At 39.3% G+C, this 15,636-nt stretch overlaps 1 protein-coding gene across 12 annotated transcripts in view; it reads right to left on the reverse strand.

Annotated features, from left to right (window-relative positions):
• kcnq5a (potassium voltage-gated channel, KQT-like subfamily, member 5a) overlaps positions 1 to 14,072 on the reverse strand; it is a 105,031-nt gene extending 90,959 nt beyond the window's left edge. For 7 of the 12 annotated variants that reach the window (XM_058651437.1, XM_058651438.1, XM_058651436.1 and 4 more), the window contains exon 1: positions 13,355 to 14,071. In XM_058651437.1, coding sequence (XP_058507420.1) covers positions 13,355 to 13,695 — 341 coding nt within the window. In that variant the 5' untranslated portion in view covers positions 13,696 to 14,071. Of the gene's footprint in view, positions 1 to 13,354 lie in introns of all 12 variants that reach the window. The other 5 variants (XM_058651439.1, XM_058651433.1, XM_058651434.1 and 2 more) reach the window with 2 other exon arrangements.
• Positions 14,073 to 15,636: the final 1,564 nt, after the last annotated feature.

Consider the following 15,636-nt stretch of genomic DNA (forward strand, 5'->3'; position numbering starts at 1 on the left):
TGCCTCTGCGTGTTTTAGCACTGATTTCAAAAGATTGCTCTTGATTTTTAAGGGCCTGACTTGTATGACAGCAGCATCTAAATCATCACTTTCCCGCCTGTAGATTCACAGTAAAGCCCTGCAAGCTCGTCATCAGTCAAGGTTCTTCGTGTACTGCTTGAGGAGACATCTCTAATGTATTTTTCTGATCGCTTCTCAGACGTGAATATCTAAAAGGTCCAAAACAAGCTGCTGAAGTAAAAGCAGACGTGAACTGAGCTTCTGTAGTGAGTGACAGCGACGCTGCTGTGAGGAAGTTGTGTTTTCTCTTGCTGCAACTTTCGGACACACACACAAACACACGCTGTCTGTACATGCCAGGACTGTGAGGGTTAGGATAAAACGTTTTGTGGATGCTTTTTGACATATTTAGCCAAGGAGGCGGGCACTGCTTTTCTCACTCCTCAGGTGAGTCTGCAGAGCTTTTAAAAGGATGACCCTTGGTCCGTAAATCAACTCACTGCCATCTTGTCATCTCACTTTACGAGCCTAGCTGTAATAGTTGTGCTTTCCTTCCATTAGTCATGACATAAAACACAACACTCACCACAGACACAAAAACAAAACACTGCAACACTGAGCAACACAGTCTTGTTGGGAGTCTTGTGGAGCTCATCTGATTGAATGTTGGAAAATAACAGTGTCATGTTCTCAGCGACTGTGCAAGGTTCCCCACTTGAAAGGGATTGAGTTTCTATCCAAAAAAGAACTGGATTCCACTCAAACACTTTATGATCCTCATTCATTTTTATTCCATTCCATTAAATTTCTCACTTTCAGTTGATGGCTGATGAATAGTAACCCACTGAATAGTAAATGCAAATTGCTAAATGCAAACTAAAATCATCATTGTTAGTCATAAATGTAACTTACATAATACCATAAACATTTCTCCTATCAACCAGTTTTCTTTTTAATCTCTTCACATTAAGCATTATTAGTTTTGTCGTAAGGAAAATTCTTTTATCAAATACATTATTTTTAATCAAATTAAAACATGTATTATATTTTTAACTAATATTTTAACTCATTTTCATCCACCACACCCTTAATGTGCAAAATCCCATCATTAAAGTGTCTATATATGATAATTAATTCCGCACCACTTGCGACTACCTAGTCCCATCCTAAATAATAAATAGCTTTTCCCTCATTATTTCAACCAAATGCCAGCGACTCAAACATGAGCAATATAAATAATAATGTGGAATAACGGCGGCGATGTCTGCCAACAAACAGTCACAGTCTCAAAGTTGATATGAAGTAGGCATGGGACGATATAAAAATGTCCCGCCATGATTATCCTGACTGAAAAATATGTTTAAATATAGTTTTTTCAATTCTTACACAGGCATAGCTTTCCGTCTGCACATAGGGTGGTCAGAAAGATTGCAAACAGGATACATATTTCATTTAATAACCTCATAATAAATCCTAAATGAGGAAAGATTGTGGATAAATCGTCCACTATTTTGATGATCTAATAATTTTTTTTTTACATTTAAATGTTTCTGCTTCTTAAATTTTCTCATCCATATAACAATTAAATCATTAAAATGCAATTGTTTTAGTTTATAAGCACATTATATAAAAGAAAATCTAAAATCAGTATAGATAAGATGTTGCGCAGGGGAGGTTAGAAGTCTGAAAGGCTTATAAAGATTATTTTTTGGCAATTTTGTTAAGGTTTTGGGACAAAACAAGACAAGAGAACATCATAATTTTGAGTTTCGGGAACAACCGATCAACAGCTTACAACATTTTCGGACATTTATGGAAAATAATCTTTACAAAAAGAAAATATTAGTGTTTTTCTTCATTCACGATTCTCACAATAATAAAAACTCACCACACTGAAATTATTGTACGCGCTTGTATCGCGATGATATCGTATATATGGTCACTAATATGAAGTATGCAGTCTTTCTCCATCAAAGCCAACCCAACACACACTCACACACAACCTACACACTTCCTCTGTGACCCTTGAATGTCACAGTATATTTGTCATTGCCGTGTCCACTGATGTCGCAGCCACTCACCAGCGAGCTCTGATTGATGTAGCCCACTGGTTCTGATAAAAACCTACATCAAAGCTGACTGCTCATCAAATCTTACCACTCACACGATGTCTAATGAGCTCATTTCTTTTTGTCCCCCTCCACATCTGAAAGTGTACTTAATGTAGAAAGATGAGGAAGTGGGAGCAATGTGGGTGTAATGCTCATGGGGGATCCAAGCATACGCTTTTCTACTGCACTGGTGATACTAGCAAAATGTCCTCAAATGAAAATACTTAAAATAATGAATATTTAGGTAGAAGAACAAGTACTAAAAACCTACTGAGATAAAAGTAAGTTTAAATGTAGTCTGGGTAATTAAATAGTGTTTTGCTTGTCATCTGTGTCCCTATTACAACAATCTAATAACTGTGTGAGTGAATATTGTCTTTGGGTCTGCTGTGGTGGCTGGGATTTGTTCTGTGGGAAGTGTTTTGTATAGGATGGGGTTTTTTTAATAATAACATGCTGTACATTACTTTACCTCCATCCTGGTTAAAACCAATACACAAATATATGAAATATTAACTTAATGGATGGCAACATAATAGATATGGCTTCTTTCCAACATGTGTGCATTGTGTCATTTTATTTCAAAAACAATGTATTGTTCAGTCCTTTTCTCTGAATACAGTTTTGTCTTTTGTGTTGTTTTTCTCCCAGGACAAGTTCATAAGCATGATTGAAAACCAGCGCTGGCAGCGAAATGACACGGTCTGCAATTTGGGGCTGAGTCCATCTCATCTATCAGTGTACCAGACCTTTTAAGTCCAAACCTTACAAGAGAGGTACAAACAGTGTCTTATATATACACACACACACACATATATATATATATATATATATATATATATATATATATATATATAAATATATATATTACATACTACTGTATACTGGTGAGAGCCCCACCTGATAAATCAGTTGGCCACTAAAAATCATTATTTTATATGTACTACAGTATGTCTATAAATGTATATCAGCAAATATATTGGTATAAGAATCCGCCATAAATCTCACATAGGTCACACTCTTCTATCGGTTACTATAAGCTTCTACTACATGCGTAAATTTGAGGAAGATAAAATGTATGTTCTGGTGTTGATAGTTTTGCGGTCCGTCTCTGTTGTGAAGAATTTTGCCGTACGATCTTTGGAGGTAGTCTCACACAGGAAAATAAACTATCTATCTATAAAATAAACATATGTACAGTGTCAAACTTATAAACCTATTATAAACCTAATAATGTGCTTCATGACACAAGCACACATGTCAGGTATACCTCTCCCATGTACCAGGTGGGCGCCCCAAAAGTGAACGCGGGGACGTAAAATCACAAAGGTTCCACATGACAACTTAAACTCCCGTGAAAATAACACGTGTGTAGTGAATTGCAGTACATAACAAATACGCTTCCGTAACTGACCCTGTTACATTGACATAATCTTGGCAAAGTAAACTTTCATTTCATACATCGTGTATCTTTTAGTATGTGTTCGGATATAATGCACACACAGCTAAAATCCTCCTGTGTGCACATGGTCCCTGTGAATGTCGGTCTTTATTTTAAAACACAGATGTTTCTTTAAACAAAACTGCTATTGTGTTTTCCCTGCACTGAAAAACCTTGAACATCTCTGTTGTCACCTTCACGTCATTCACGCCCTCACAAAACTTTGTTTCCAGCTTTCTGTTCTGTCCCCACATCACATGGTGCAAGCCGGTGACCCGCACATAAAAATGCTCACGGTATCTGTGCTGTGTTACACTGTCCAGCAAAGACATGGAATACACGCACACGCACGCACGCGCCACCTTGTTACCCAGTCGTAGCTATTCCTGCAAACACCGGAACACATCATGACAGTATTTATACACACATACACAGACACACGCATCACTCCTTCTGTTCATCCTATCTAACAGGTCCTTAGTATTTTCCAACATTTTCCACTGGGTTCTAGCCAACATCCTCCTCCCTACCTAGAAGTAACTCTGAACCTAAACAAAGAGACTCTTTTATGTGCTCAGGTGTCTCAAATGTCGCCATGTTCTTGGGAAACAAAGTGCAGTCTCTTTGGGAGGCCTTTGATGTTCGCCTGAATGCAGGTTACATTTTTCCCTCTTAGATAAATGTAGCTGCAGTGACTGCGCGGTCTGTGGGTGCAACAGAGTTTTGCAGTGTTTCCTGTTTCAATTTAAAGGTTCTGGGGTAATCTCTCCATATCCGAAACTATCCACTAATACATGGGTTGACATGGGTTTTATTGGATTAATCGTTGAAGTCTTTATTAGGGCTGCAACTGCTAATTACTTTGATAGTGGACTGGTCATCAAATAGTTATTGAATGATTAATCAACTAATCAAATAATCTTAAAATTCCATGCAAGTTCAGAATAAACAGCCTAGAAGAGCGTCAGGCTATTTGAAGTACTAAGCTGTCCATCAGAGGGCACTGTGAGCACAGCTTTACCTGCATCCCTGATCAGAAGAAGAACACTCAGCAAGTTTACATGCAGTTTAATTCAGCTGATGCCATAGTCCGACTAAGACAGGCAATCGGACAACTTGCAGAGTCTGAGTACACGCGCAGAGGAGAAAATCTATTCATTGGCCATGTACGTCTGACTCCGCCGCCGTAGTTGGTACTGTATCTCTCTGTATGTTAGTGCTTATTGAATCAGTTTCCTGTTGACCTTTCGTTAGAAAAACAAACTAGGAACGGCGAGATGGATCGTGCTGTGATTCTGTAAGTTTCGCCAAGTCCAACTCTGGTCCGACTAACACAATCATAGACGTAATGTATGCAATGTGTGCACATGAGCATGAGCCTCAAGGCTAGCTCGAATTTAGTCAGACTAACTGACATTAAGAAACGATTGTCTAAATCTGACTAAAATAAGAGTGTTTTGTTTTTTTAGAGTGACTCATTTAGTTGACTCATTAGTGACAATGGAGGACACAAACCAACTAAACGATCCTCTTGAGGAGACAATCACAACACCAAAGCATCAAAAGAGCAGCATGTGGACCAAAGATTGCAAAGGAGCAAACAAATATGCGGACTCAGAGTAACCTTCTTGCTTTACTAGCACCATGTTGCTGTTGCCTCCATCTGTCTCAACATAAAATGAATAACTTTCAATGTGGAGCTTGAGATTGCAACCTGGCAACATGAGATCTAAACACCGCTACACTGAGAAACATGGATGGAGCTGTGTGTAGATGACAGACTTTATCAACATTGTGTGAACTCAATGAAGTTTTTACTATAATTATGCAATTGCATTTCTATGATGCATCACTGTCTAGCAATCGATGAAATATAGTTTGCCACCATTTTCAAAAATATTCCATAATGACAATTTCAACTCCTTGACGTCTCCCTGATCTGCAAGCACTATGTCCATGGGCTGATTGAGTTAAGATTAAATAGGTTGTTTTATTGATTTTAAAAAAAAGTCAGCGTAATTGAAGGTGGCAGTTAATGCATCACATATTCTACACAAATCTGTGCAGTGAGCAGTCAAACCTGGACTGAGGTTAATGATTAGAACAAAACTAGTGTCTGACTCCTTGCAGATCATGAGACCGGGTTGAAGTGCTACCTGTCGATTCTCCAGATTGGCTCCGCGATCGATGGTGGATGCACTCACTGTGTGAGTAAATCTCCCTCTCTCACACACAGATTTCATGGACACATAAACGCGTCAATATGGCATGCAGATTACACACTATAATCGACTCCCTTCTAGAGGAAAATGCTTGTTCATTTAACTGACAACTGCAATTTTGAAAAGCCATCTGGTCATGTAGTTATGGAGCAAACTGCAGCCCAGAGACTGAAAGATGTACAGTGCATGACCTGAGAGTCAACGCAAAGACTCTTAGTGCTCATGTGTTATTGCAAATACAGCATGGTATTCCTCAAGGAGGCAGTCTTGACCCGGTTTTGTTTTCATTATTATAGCCTGTGTGTTTCAACATAAATAACCCTCAGTTCTGTTGTGCCCCAGAGCTCATTAAAGTATAGATGAGTAAAAAAAAGTTTCATAAAGTAAATGAGGGGGATGTGAATTTCTGTATAAAACCCAAAAGCAGCAAGAAAACAAGTAAATGCAACTCTGATTTAATGTTAAAAAAGTTTTGTCTAAATGATGATGCTGAATTTCTCCAGCATTTTAGACTATTGTAAATCCATTTATAGCATATTATTATCATTATTATTATTATAGCTTTTTCTTTATGTTTTAGAATTAATTCCAAAGTTCTTTGCCTTTTTTTTAGGGCTGAACAATTCGAAATTTTATAGAAAACGCAACACAGCCAACTGCCAACTGCTTTCAAATCGCAGGAGGCGCAATATTTGTTCAAGCCAAAATGTGTGTCAAAATATCATTTTAGATGAATTATTATCCTGATCTTTACACATCATATTCTACAGACTGAAGAGAACATCTTTGTTTCTCACAGATCTGCACAAATATCTCGCAGTAATCATTTTAAATATGTTTTTTGAATGACAGGGTATATGCAGGAATCCTGAAGTTAATTTCAATACCTTTTTAAGACTTTTTCAAGACCTTTTCAAAACATGTAAGACCTTATCACCACTTCAACCTGTAATCAGCGTCACATATTTAACTAACAGTTTTAGTTTGCAATTAAATCTATAGAGCACAACCATACAAATGAACTCAAACGTTGCAATATATACAAAAAGCCTCCTGCTTGTTCTCAGCAACAGGCTTTCGCCATTACTGAAATTCAGGGATCTCCAACCAGGAATCCACAAACTTTTTTATTTCGTGCAATTTTGGATAATATTTTGCGCCAGGAGGAGCGTGTTCGCTGTCGCAAAATGGGAATAATGCTTTAAAAATTACCATTCCCTCTGATATCGCGAATCCTGTAAAAATAATCCCAATTAGATCATTATTCAAAATTGTTCATCCCTAAATAATTAGAGTGCCTTATTACCGCATACACCAAAGATCGTCTTTCGTTTGATGTTACAAAGGTAATCCATTTTTTTGTCAGTTACAAAAAGGAAGACTTTGTTGTCATTGTGCTGCAGTGCAGTATAAAATTAGGTTCTTAAACAAAGAACAGACCACAGACGACATAAAAACAGATAAATGACCTGTACGCGTGAAGTCATCATCTGTTTTTATGTCCCTTAACTTTATTTCTTTAATTCTTATTACAATTTCCATCTCAATCTGTGTTTTTATCAGAAATGCTTTTAATTTGGAGTAATATGAGTGTCTTTTGTTTAACCTCTGGTTATGATATTTATTTTTAGAATTGAATTGAATGTTCATTTAATTTAATGTACATTTTCTTTGAAAGATGTAATGCAATAAAGTTACTTCCCGACACAGTAACATTACACGTCACACTTCCACGTGTGCACCAAACACAAAAACACAGACAGACAGTTTGGTGAAACATTACTCGAATTGACACACAGGCACACGCACACACGGAGCGGAAACATCTTCTGAATGCAGCGCACAATGCAGGCTGCGGCTGGAACCCATTTCAGCAAATGTGATTAGCCCAACACACGCCATCTCATTAAGAGATTGAATCTTAATGCCAGCAGTGTTTCAGTGTGGGAGCACTATTTGGCAAGGAGCAAGCCCAGATGCTTATCAGTGTCTTGATTCATACTGCAGCCGATCACCATTTATGTTGAGACATGGAGTGTGTGTGTGTGTGTAATGGAGAGCTGGCGGTAAACAATAATATTCCTTTATTTGATTGTGTGTATGGGTATGTGCAGCGCATAGGGTGTAAGATTTAACCATGAAATGCATTAAAATTCATTGTAGTTGATACACTTTGATTTGAAATAACGTAACATACTGTGATATTGATTTATTCTTAAGTGAAGGGATCAACATAAAAAGTGCCTGCATCTTTTTTTATTGTTTTTCACTTAAGAATGTTGTTATTAATATGTATCCTACAAAAAAAACATTATTTCAGACTGTTTCAGGGCCATTTCAAAGGGTTTTTCATATCATCACATGTTGGGTCAGATGATACATACATTGTCAGTGTGTACGGAGGTTTTGTGTGTGTCTTTCTGCCTTTTCCATTGAATATTAGGCCACAACATGACAAGGAAGATGTGTTATTGTGATTTTTCTGACAAATATTGTGACTACGATTTTAATCTTCCATCAGAACCATCAGTTCTAAATATCAAAATATATCAAATAACTGCTAAATGAACTGTATATTCTGATTGCTGAGAACTTTACATGAATTATTTGATTTGATTTGGTTGTTTCATGCTGTGATTTTGATTTTAAAGTGATTTATTGTTCAGTTCAACTTAATATAAATTATCTGAGTGAGTGTGACAGTAAGTGTACGAACATGTGTGCACAATATAAATGTGCATTAATCCCTAATCTGACACCAAACAATAAACACCACAAGAATCGGAGTAACTGTGAAATTTTAAGTCACTACACCAGAATGCATGTGTGTGTGTGTGTGTGTTTGATTTATGTCTCACGACTGCAAACATTCAAAGGTCAAAGTTTTCCTATACATTTTGGTTTATTACTGTACATTCAATATACAGCATTAAGGTCAACCTTAGTGTATGATTTCCGAAAAGGTTTCCCAGGGTAACTTAGTGTGCCAGCAAACAGCAACTATAGATAATGACCTTACACAAAGGCATTCACAATTTTCTTTTTTCCCTTTAATACTACTGTTTCCACTGAAAAGCATCATAAACTACTAGTCTAACAGGATGTTGAATTTGAATTGCAGATTTCATTGACACATACTGTATAGGTTGTATGTGGGGGTCAGAAACTGTCTCCCTGCACATCAGCTATAACAATGGAGCTTGTTATAGCTATAACTTATGGAGTTCTACTGCATTGTAGCAATGACTTTGTTTTGAATTCATCGCTCACAACAAAGTGCCTCAGTCTCCCTTTGTTTTGACCAGACGTCATTTATCCTCTGCAGGCTGAGAAATGTACATGATTACTAATGTGGACTACTTGGACACGATTACAGAAGTCCACTCAGACACTGAAACAGCACCTGGGCCAAAGAGTCTTTTTGGGAGGGATTTAATTTAGCAGATTGTTTTTCTTTGGTGCAATGATATATTAGATGTGGTCTTAAAAGACACAACACAAGGAATCCACATAAAAATGTCAAAGAGTCAAAGACCACAAGTGTCAGAACAATTGGAATATCACAAGAGCAAACTTTTCTCTGAGATCAATGATGGAAGCTGAGCTTGGATAAGGGAACAGAGTGTTCAGACCCTTCTAATCAATAGATATCCTTGGGCGTCTCCATGTTTTGGGGTAATTGTATTATTTTTACATTTTGGAAAAGCAAATAAAAAAAGAAAGAAAGCGCAACATTTGTAAATGACACTGGGTGCTTAAAAATATAAATGGATGATTTGATGTGATATTCAGTATTGGTATCGATCTGATAGCGGTCACAATCGCCGGATCTCTCTGGAATGTGAATGACCCATCTATCAAGAAACTCTGGGAAAGAAGATGCTTGAATTTTGAAAGGTATTTGGGAGACGTTTTTGGAATTCATCAAAAATGGTGAACGGAAAAGGCTCTGAAATATTGAATTGTAATACATATTGTATTATGATATATTATAAAGATATGCATTGTGAGGTTATTTAATCCTTAACTCTGAATTTGATACTCACTCTCACTCACTCATCTTCTGCGGCTTGATCCTCCACATGGGGTACACCCTGGACAGTTTGCCACTCCATCACAGGAGCCACATAGAGACAAACCATTCACTCTCACACTTACGATCAATTTAGAGTGCCCGATTTGCCTAATCCCCCAATCTGCACGCTAACCACTACACCAACCGTGTGGCTCTGTTTAAAAGAATTACAGAGCATCCAGTACAATCCAAAAACCCATAAATGTCACGTGAGTGCTTCACTACGCACATAAAGCTAAACAATAGTGTGAGAGACACACAAATGGACATGTTTAAACTGGACTCGTCTCAAACTGGACACGTGTTAGTGCACTTGCTTGTATAGCACACAGGGTGGTGAGTGAATTTGGACAGAGTAGTGTTGTCTCAGATCAAATACGACCACTGTGAGTTAACAGGGTTTAGTTTGATCCGCTGAAATCAGATAAAGGGCTGCGACAAACCTGCTGAGGTGGAACTATAATAACAATAACTTCAGTCGTGAGCCTCAGCCAACCTGTCAAGTTGCAGGAAATGTGGCCCCAATGTTTGTGCGGGAACATTGTGATATCATAGTGCAGCTGACCTATGGATTTCTGGGTATAAAATGTCACCCTTTCATTTTTTTTTCACCTTAATTAGTTCTATCCTGGTCATCCATCATTATTCGAGCGTTAAATATTGAGTTTTTGGACATAAACATGATTTGTGAGGTCCTCGTGACCTCAGCCTCTGACCATTGTCCAGTTTATCCTTGAATCCATGTGGATGTTTGGAAGAAAACAAGTTGAATACTGTTGCACGTCAGTGATCTGTATCCTTAAAATAATGCTGCCTCCTGTTCTGTCAGTTTGTCTTTTTAGTGAGATTCGTTTTTGCCGCTCTCTGACGACATTTTTCGCTAAAACAATTTCTTTGAGTGGTACATTTATATAATTTCATTCATGCATTCAATGCTAACTACCAAGTGTGGGAGGCTGTGGTCGTGAACAGATGTAACAACTTAACCCCTGCACCCTCAGCTGTCCCGCCTGAGCAAATAAAATGTCAACATCCGGCTTCGCAGCCCCTCCTCTGACAGCTCCACTTCCTCCTTCTCACAGCGCTCTTCTTCCAACAAGACCCCTTCAGAACGCAAAGGGATGTGCTGCTTCATCACTCCAACCATGTGACTGCACTGTATACGCACAGTAGTGAGAAAGAGAAATCAAGTGTGTAATCTGCAGGAGGAATTAAAACTGCTGTGATAATGCAGAGCCTGCTCTTCATGAATAATAAAAAGAAAATGAAAAAAAACAAACAAACACATTCCAAGAACGGCAGTGTTTTTCTATGAAACAGTGAAAAAAAAAACAAAAAAAAACCACAGTAACATCTGCTCCTCCAGCTGAGCAGCAAAGACAAGAGCAGCACCAAAAACTTAACATCCTCAGCGATGTGATCGCATGTGAGCGCGAGCAACGACTGTTCTCCTGTGAGCACAAGATCAGGTCTGCCCTACATTTGTCATGACGTCATGTCTGTTCAAAAGAACCAAAATTTGTTTTTAACGTGCGACTGTACAGATGTGTCTGCTGTGCACGTGTTTGTGTGTGTGTGTGTGTGAGTGTGAGTGACAGACGGAGAGAAGGATAAGAGTCAGGAGCAGCGGAGAGAACCAAAGCTCTAATTTTAACTATGAAGAGAAATCATATGGTGATCACAGTCGATATTGTGGCAGTGGCTTCAAATAAGTGAAAGTATGGGTGCTGTTTAGTGAAAAGAAGACTTAGGAGAGAGGTCAGAGGAGGTCAGCTCGGGAATGTGGCCACATGCATCCTCAAACCACCTCCTAATGTGGTTTTTGTGATCAGCTCCGAGGATGCATTCAGGGCAGATATTGTGCATTCAGACATGCCCTTAATGCGATCTGGACATGATCAGATCCCTCGGGACAAAATGTTACTACCAGCTGTGAAAGGTGTCTTTGCAACAGCAAGCAACCCCGCGTGATTGACAGGCGGTCTCTCGGGTGCAGAGAACAGACACAGCACAGCAGAAACTCTTGCAGATGATTTTCAAGCAACTGTCAAGATTACCGAGATATCAAGCAACTGCCTGTGAAGATACGATCGCAAGCAAGATAACAACTGCTGTGAATGAATCGAGTAAGTATGTGCGTCATGTGGAAAAACACCCTTGGGACTCAAACAGTGCAGCCAGTACTACAACAAATCCTATTAGCTTAGACACAAAGTCGGAAATCTCAGCCAGAATGTTTGCTATAATCCTCAAATTGGTTAATTGAAACTGCATGAGGCAGGAGGAAGCTGCAGTGTTATTATTTATCAGCAACACTGGCCATGAGGGCAATTTCACACCGCGCTGTGGTCAGCGGAGGACAAAAATGAGGCTTTAAAAACAAATGTGTGCTTCTAGGATGTTTCCCAGACTCTCTCTCTCACCAATACAGTGATGAAAGACTTAGGATCAGGCCAAGTAGTAGCAGATAATATTACATGCACCCTTTACGGGTGAGAGATGACAGAGTTTCCCTTACAAGAACCCAGAGTTACTTGTGTTATGTGAAAATTGAACCCTTATTGTACAAATAATATACTTGGACATCATACTAACCCTTATTCATCAGAAAACCCTAAAGATGTGAGGACCTGCTGAAATGTCCCCACAATGTCAACATGTCCTCACACTGATGGATGAAAAATATGTTCACAAACAAACACACACACACACTTATAAGGCTGTGAGATAAATGGCCCCAAAATGTTACCACAACAGCAAAGTAGATATTTCAGATGGTTAAAAAAAAGAAATGTGATGATCATTATTAAATATAGATTTTTGGAAAGATAAAGAAAGTTGCAGTAGGGGTTTTAAATTTGTGTGGATCAGAAACTGAGACAATTGATAACTGAGGTAAAACATCCAACGAGATTATATGTTAAACCTCAAATGTTTATGTATGAAAACAATTCCTTAAATCAGTGTATATGCTGTATTATGAACTGCTGGCTTGTTGCCAATAAATATGTTCATAGTGATACTGTGTTATTGTTTCATCAATCAAAATTAGCCCCATTTTAGGTTCACACATTTCACTTTCAGTGTTTTCTGCACGCTGTGACTGGAGCAACAGGTGAACACATTTATCAGAAAGGTATCCCTGACATAACCCAATAAGACAATTACCCATGTGCAGACAACAAGTCACAAAGTGCTTGTACTGAGTTTTTTTCCTAGGATCTTTCTGCATTCAGAATGAATGAAGGAGAATGAAAAGGAGGCGTTTCTACACCAACATTCACTCTTCTTCAGAAACATCCCTCTCCAATCTAATCTGTACCACTTTCATACCATGATTATCTTCAGAACAGCAGTCAACATCAACTACAGTCTGTTATATTGGCATTAGGAGAATATGGAAACTCTTCTTTACACGTTAAAAACAAAGAGAATATGGTGAAACGTGGCTTGTCAGCCTCTAAATCTCTGGTGCAAGATGAACAAAAAGAGTTGAAGCACTCACACAAAAGCGTGGTAGATGAACGCCCACTCCCGCGGTCTCTCCAGCACGTTGTAGAGGTAATTCTGGAGCCGCCGGTAGCTCGCGTTCCTGCGGCCGCTCTGCGCGCTGTAGGTCAGCGGCTTCCCCAGCAAGCTGAGCCGGGCGCCCTGCGTCCTCTCCGCTCCCACCGCACCTGCCGCACCGGGAGACAGGAGCCCGTCGCCCACACGCACCGCGTTATTCATCGTCCTCTTCCCAGACTCCACATCTTTCAGTGCGTAATCCTGCGCCCGGCGTCCCGTGGAGCTCTTCAGCCAGAGCCCGGTGCCGCCGCTGTCGTCGCCGGTGTGACTTCGCGGCATGGCATCACCCGCGCAGGCGTGGAGTGCGCTGGCATTCACCTACAGCCACGTGCTCTTGAGCCAGAGGTTGTTTTTTGGCTGATTCGGCTTTCACTAAATGAGACAAATGAGTGGGTGAGAAGTGAAAAGTCTACTGTGCTCTCATCCTGTCACCCTGTGGCTGCTTCTCTGGCTGCTCTGGACACTTTGGTCATCTGCGCAAGGCTGAAGAGGAGTTGGGTTATGAAGGAGTGAATCCATCTAGACATTTGGCGGGGGGAGGGCTCTCACACCCTCCCACCACACTCTCCCCAAACTCACTCTCTCCCCGTCACGCGTCTTCCTCTCAAAGTGCACAGAGCGTGAGCTTCTGCATCAAACCCACAGTGGACTGGGGGATGGTGTCTTGTTGCCTTACATGTAACCATCGTGTGTTAAAATGAAGCGGCGTCAAAAGGCATCAAATGCACCGATGACGCAGGTTTTACGCAGGAGAGCTATACCGCTCATCACATCAACCAGTGGGTTTGTTTTGTTTATTAGGCTTCAGGCTACATACGCGCAGCATCGATCACTTCAGTGTAAACATTAGAAATCCCTGCTCCTGTGTCTGGAGGGAGGACTAAGACAGAGACGTGGAATTTGCTTGAATAATAATCTTTTTTAAGGAACTCTTCCAAACACAAAACTTGACCAACTGAGAGAAGCAGTGAACTAAAAGTCTGTCTCCTCCGTGAACTGAACACGTTCCCTGGTCATGTTGTTAGCAGCTGCATCACTGTTTACTACGCCGACCTACCACGTGACCATTGAACTTTCATTCTTTTCTTGTTCTTCCGTCCTTCCTTCCTTCCTCCCTTGCTTCCGACACTCTTCCTCCATTGCAGGGCCCCCAGCTCTGAAACTCCATATCCGACGAACTGTGCTTTTGACTAAATCAGTGACTTTTTTCAAATCACTCCTGAACACATTTTAAAAAACAAACAAAAAACAATAATCTTTCATTGATCAGAGCACGTGGTCATATTGCAAGCGCGTATTCATATTAACTGTATTGTTATCTTATGTTATTTTTATTTTCAAGCACTTTGTAGCATTCCTTAAAAAAAAAATTGTTCAAAGATATTTCATTCTCTTAGTTATTGTCTGTGATCGTATCTCCAAAGGCGCGAGCAGCTTGAACATTTCAGCGAGACATTAAGATGGTTTATTTCAAACGTGGCCAGAGTCTGCCCTCTATTGGTCAAGTATTGAAGTTACATGAAATGTTAACGCCCTCCTAACAAAAGCCTTTACGGTAAAACGCCTGCGATCCAATGCGTCAAGCTGATTCATAAGGTCATTGACATCCGGTTTTCAAAATAAATAAATAAATAAATACTTAGAGCGCCGTGTGTCTGAGTGCACTTTGAAAGAACATTTTTTTGAATGGAAGAAATAATGAAAATAGGAGGTCTGATAGGTAAAGATAGGTCTGAATGAAAAGATTGCCTTAGCTTCACCTCGTCAACTAGTGTCCCGGAAATGATCAACTTCAACTACATTGTCCACAGATTCTGGACAAGACGGACTAGGTTAGGGTACTGTAAATCACACATTTCACTGTACAGTGTTTGAGAATAAGTCTTGTCCAGCCCTTATGGACATTTTTGTTTTTATCACATCTCAAATTGACAATTTAAATTTCATTAAAAACTACGATTATGGGACTTTTAATTTAAAAAATTGTACAGTACACATGTATGATTTACAGTATGGCAGTAGTCATAGATGTCCTGAACACAGCCTAGTCAGTCCTGGTCTGAAGTTCTAAGTTGTGTATTATTTTTGTTTTGTTTTTTACATCTCAAATCTGTGATCACTTTTTAGATTAAAATGTGCCACATGGGACTTTAACCTGAAATTTCTCTAAAACTATACAGTAACATGTTTGATATCCAGTACACTTAAAGATATCAATGT

Source organism: Solea solea, chromosome 15 (assembly GCF_958295425.1).
Source record: "Solea solea chromosome 15, fSolSol10.1, whole genome shotgun sequence".
In the NCBI taxonomy this organism is placed as follows: Eukaryota; Metazoa; Chordata; class Actinopteri; order Pleuronectiformes; family Soleidae; genus Solea; species Solea solea.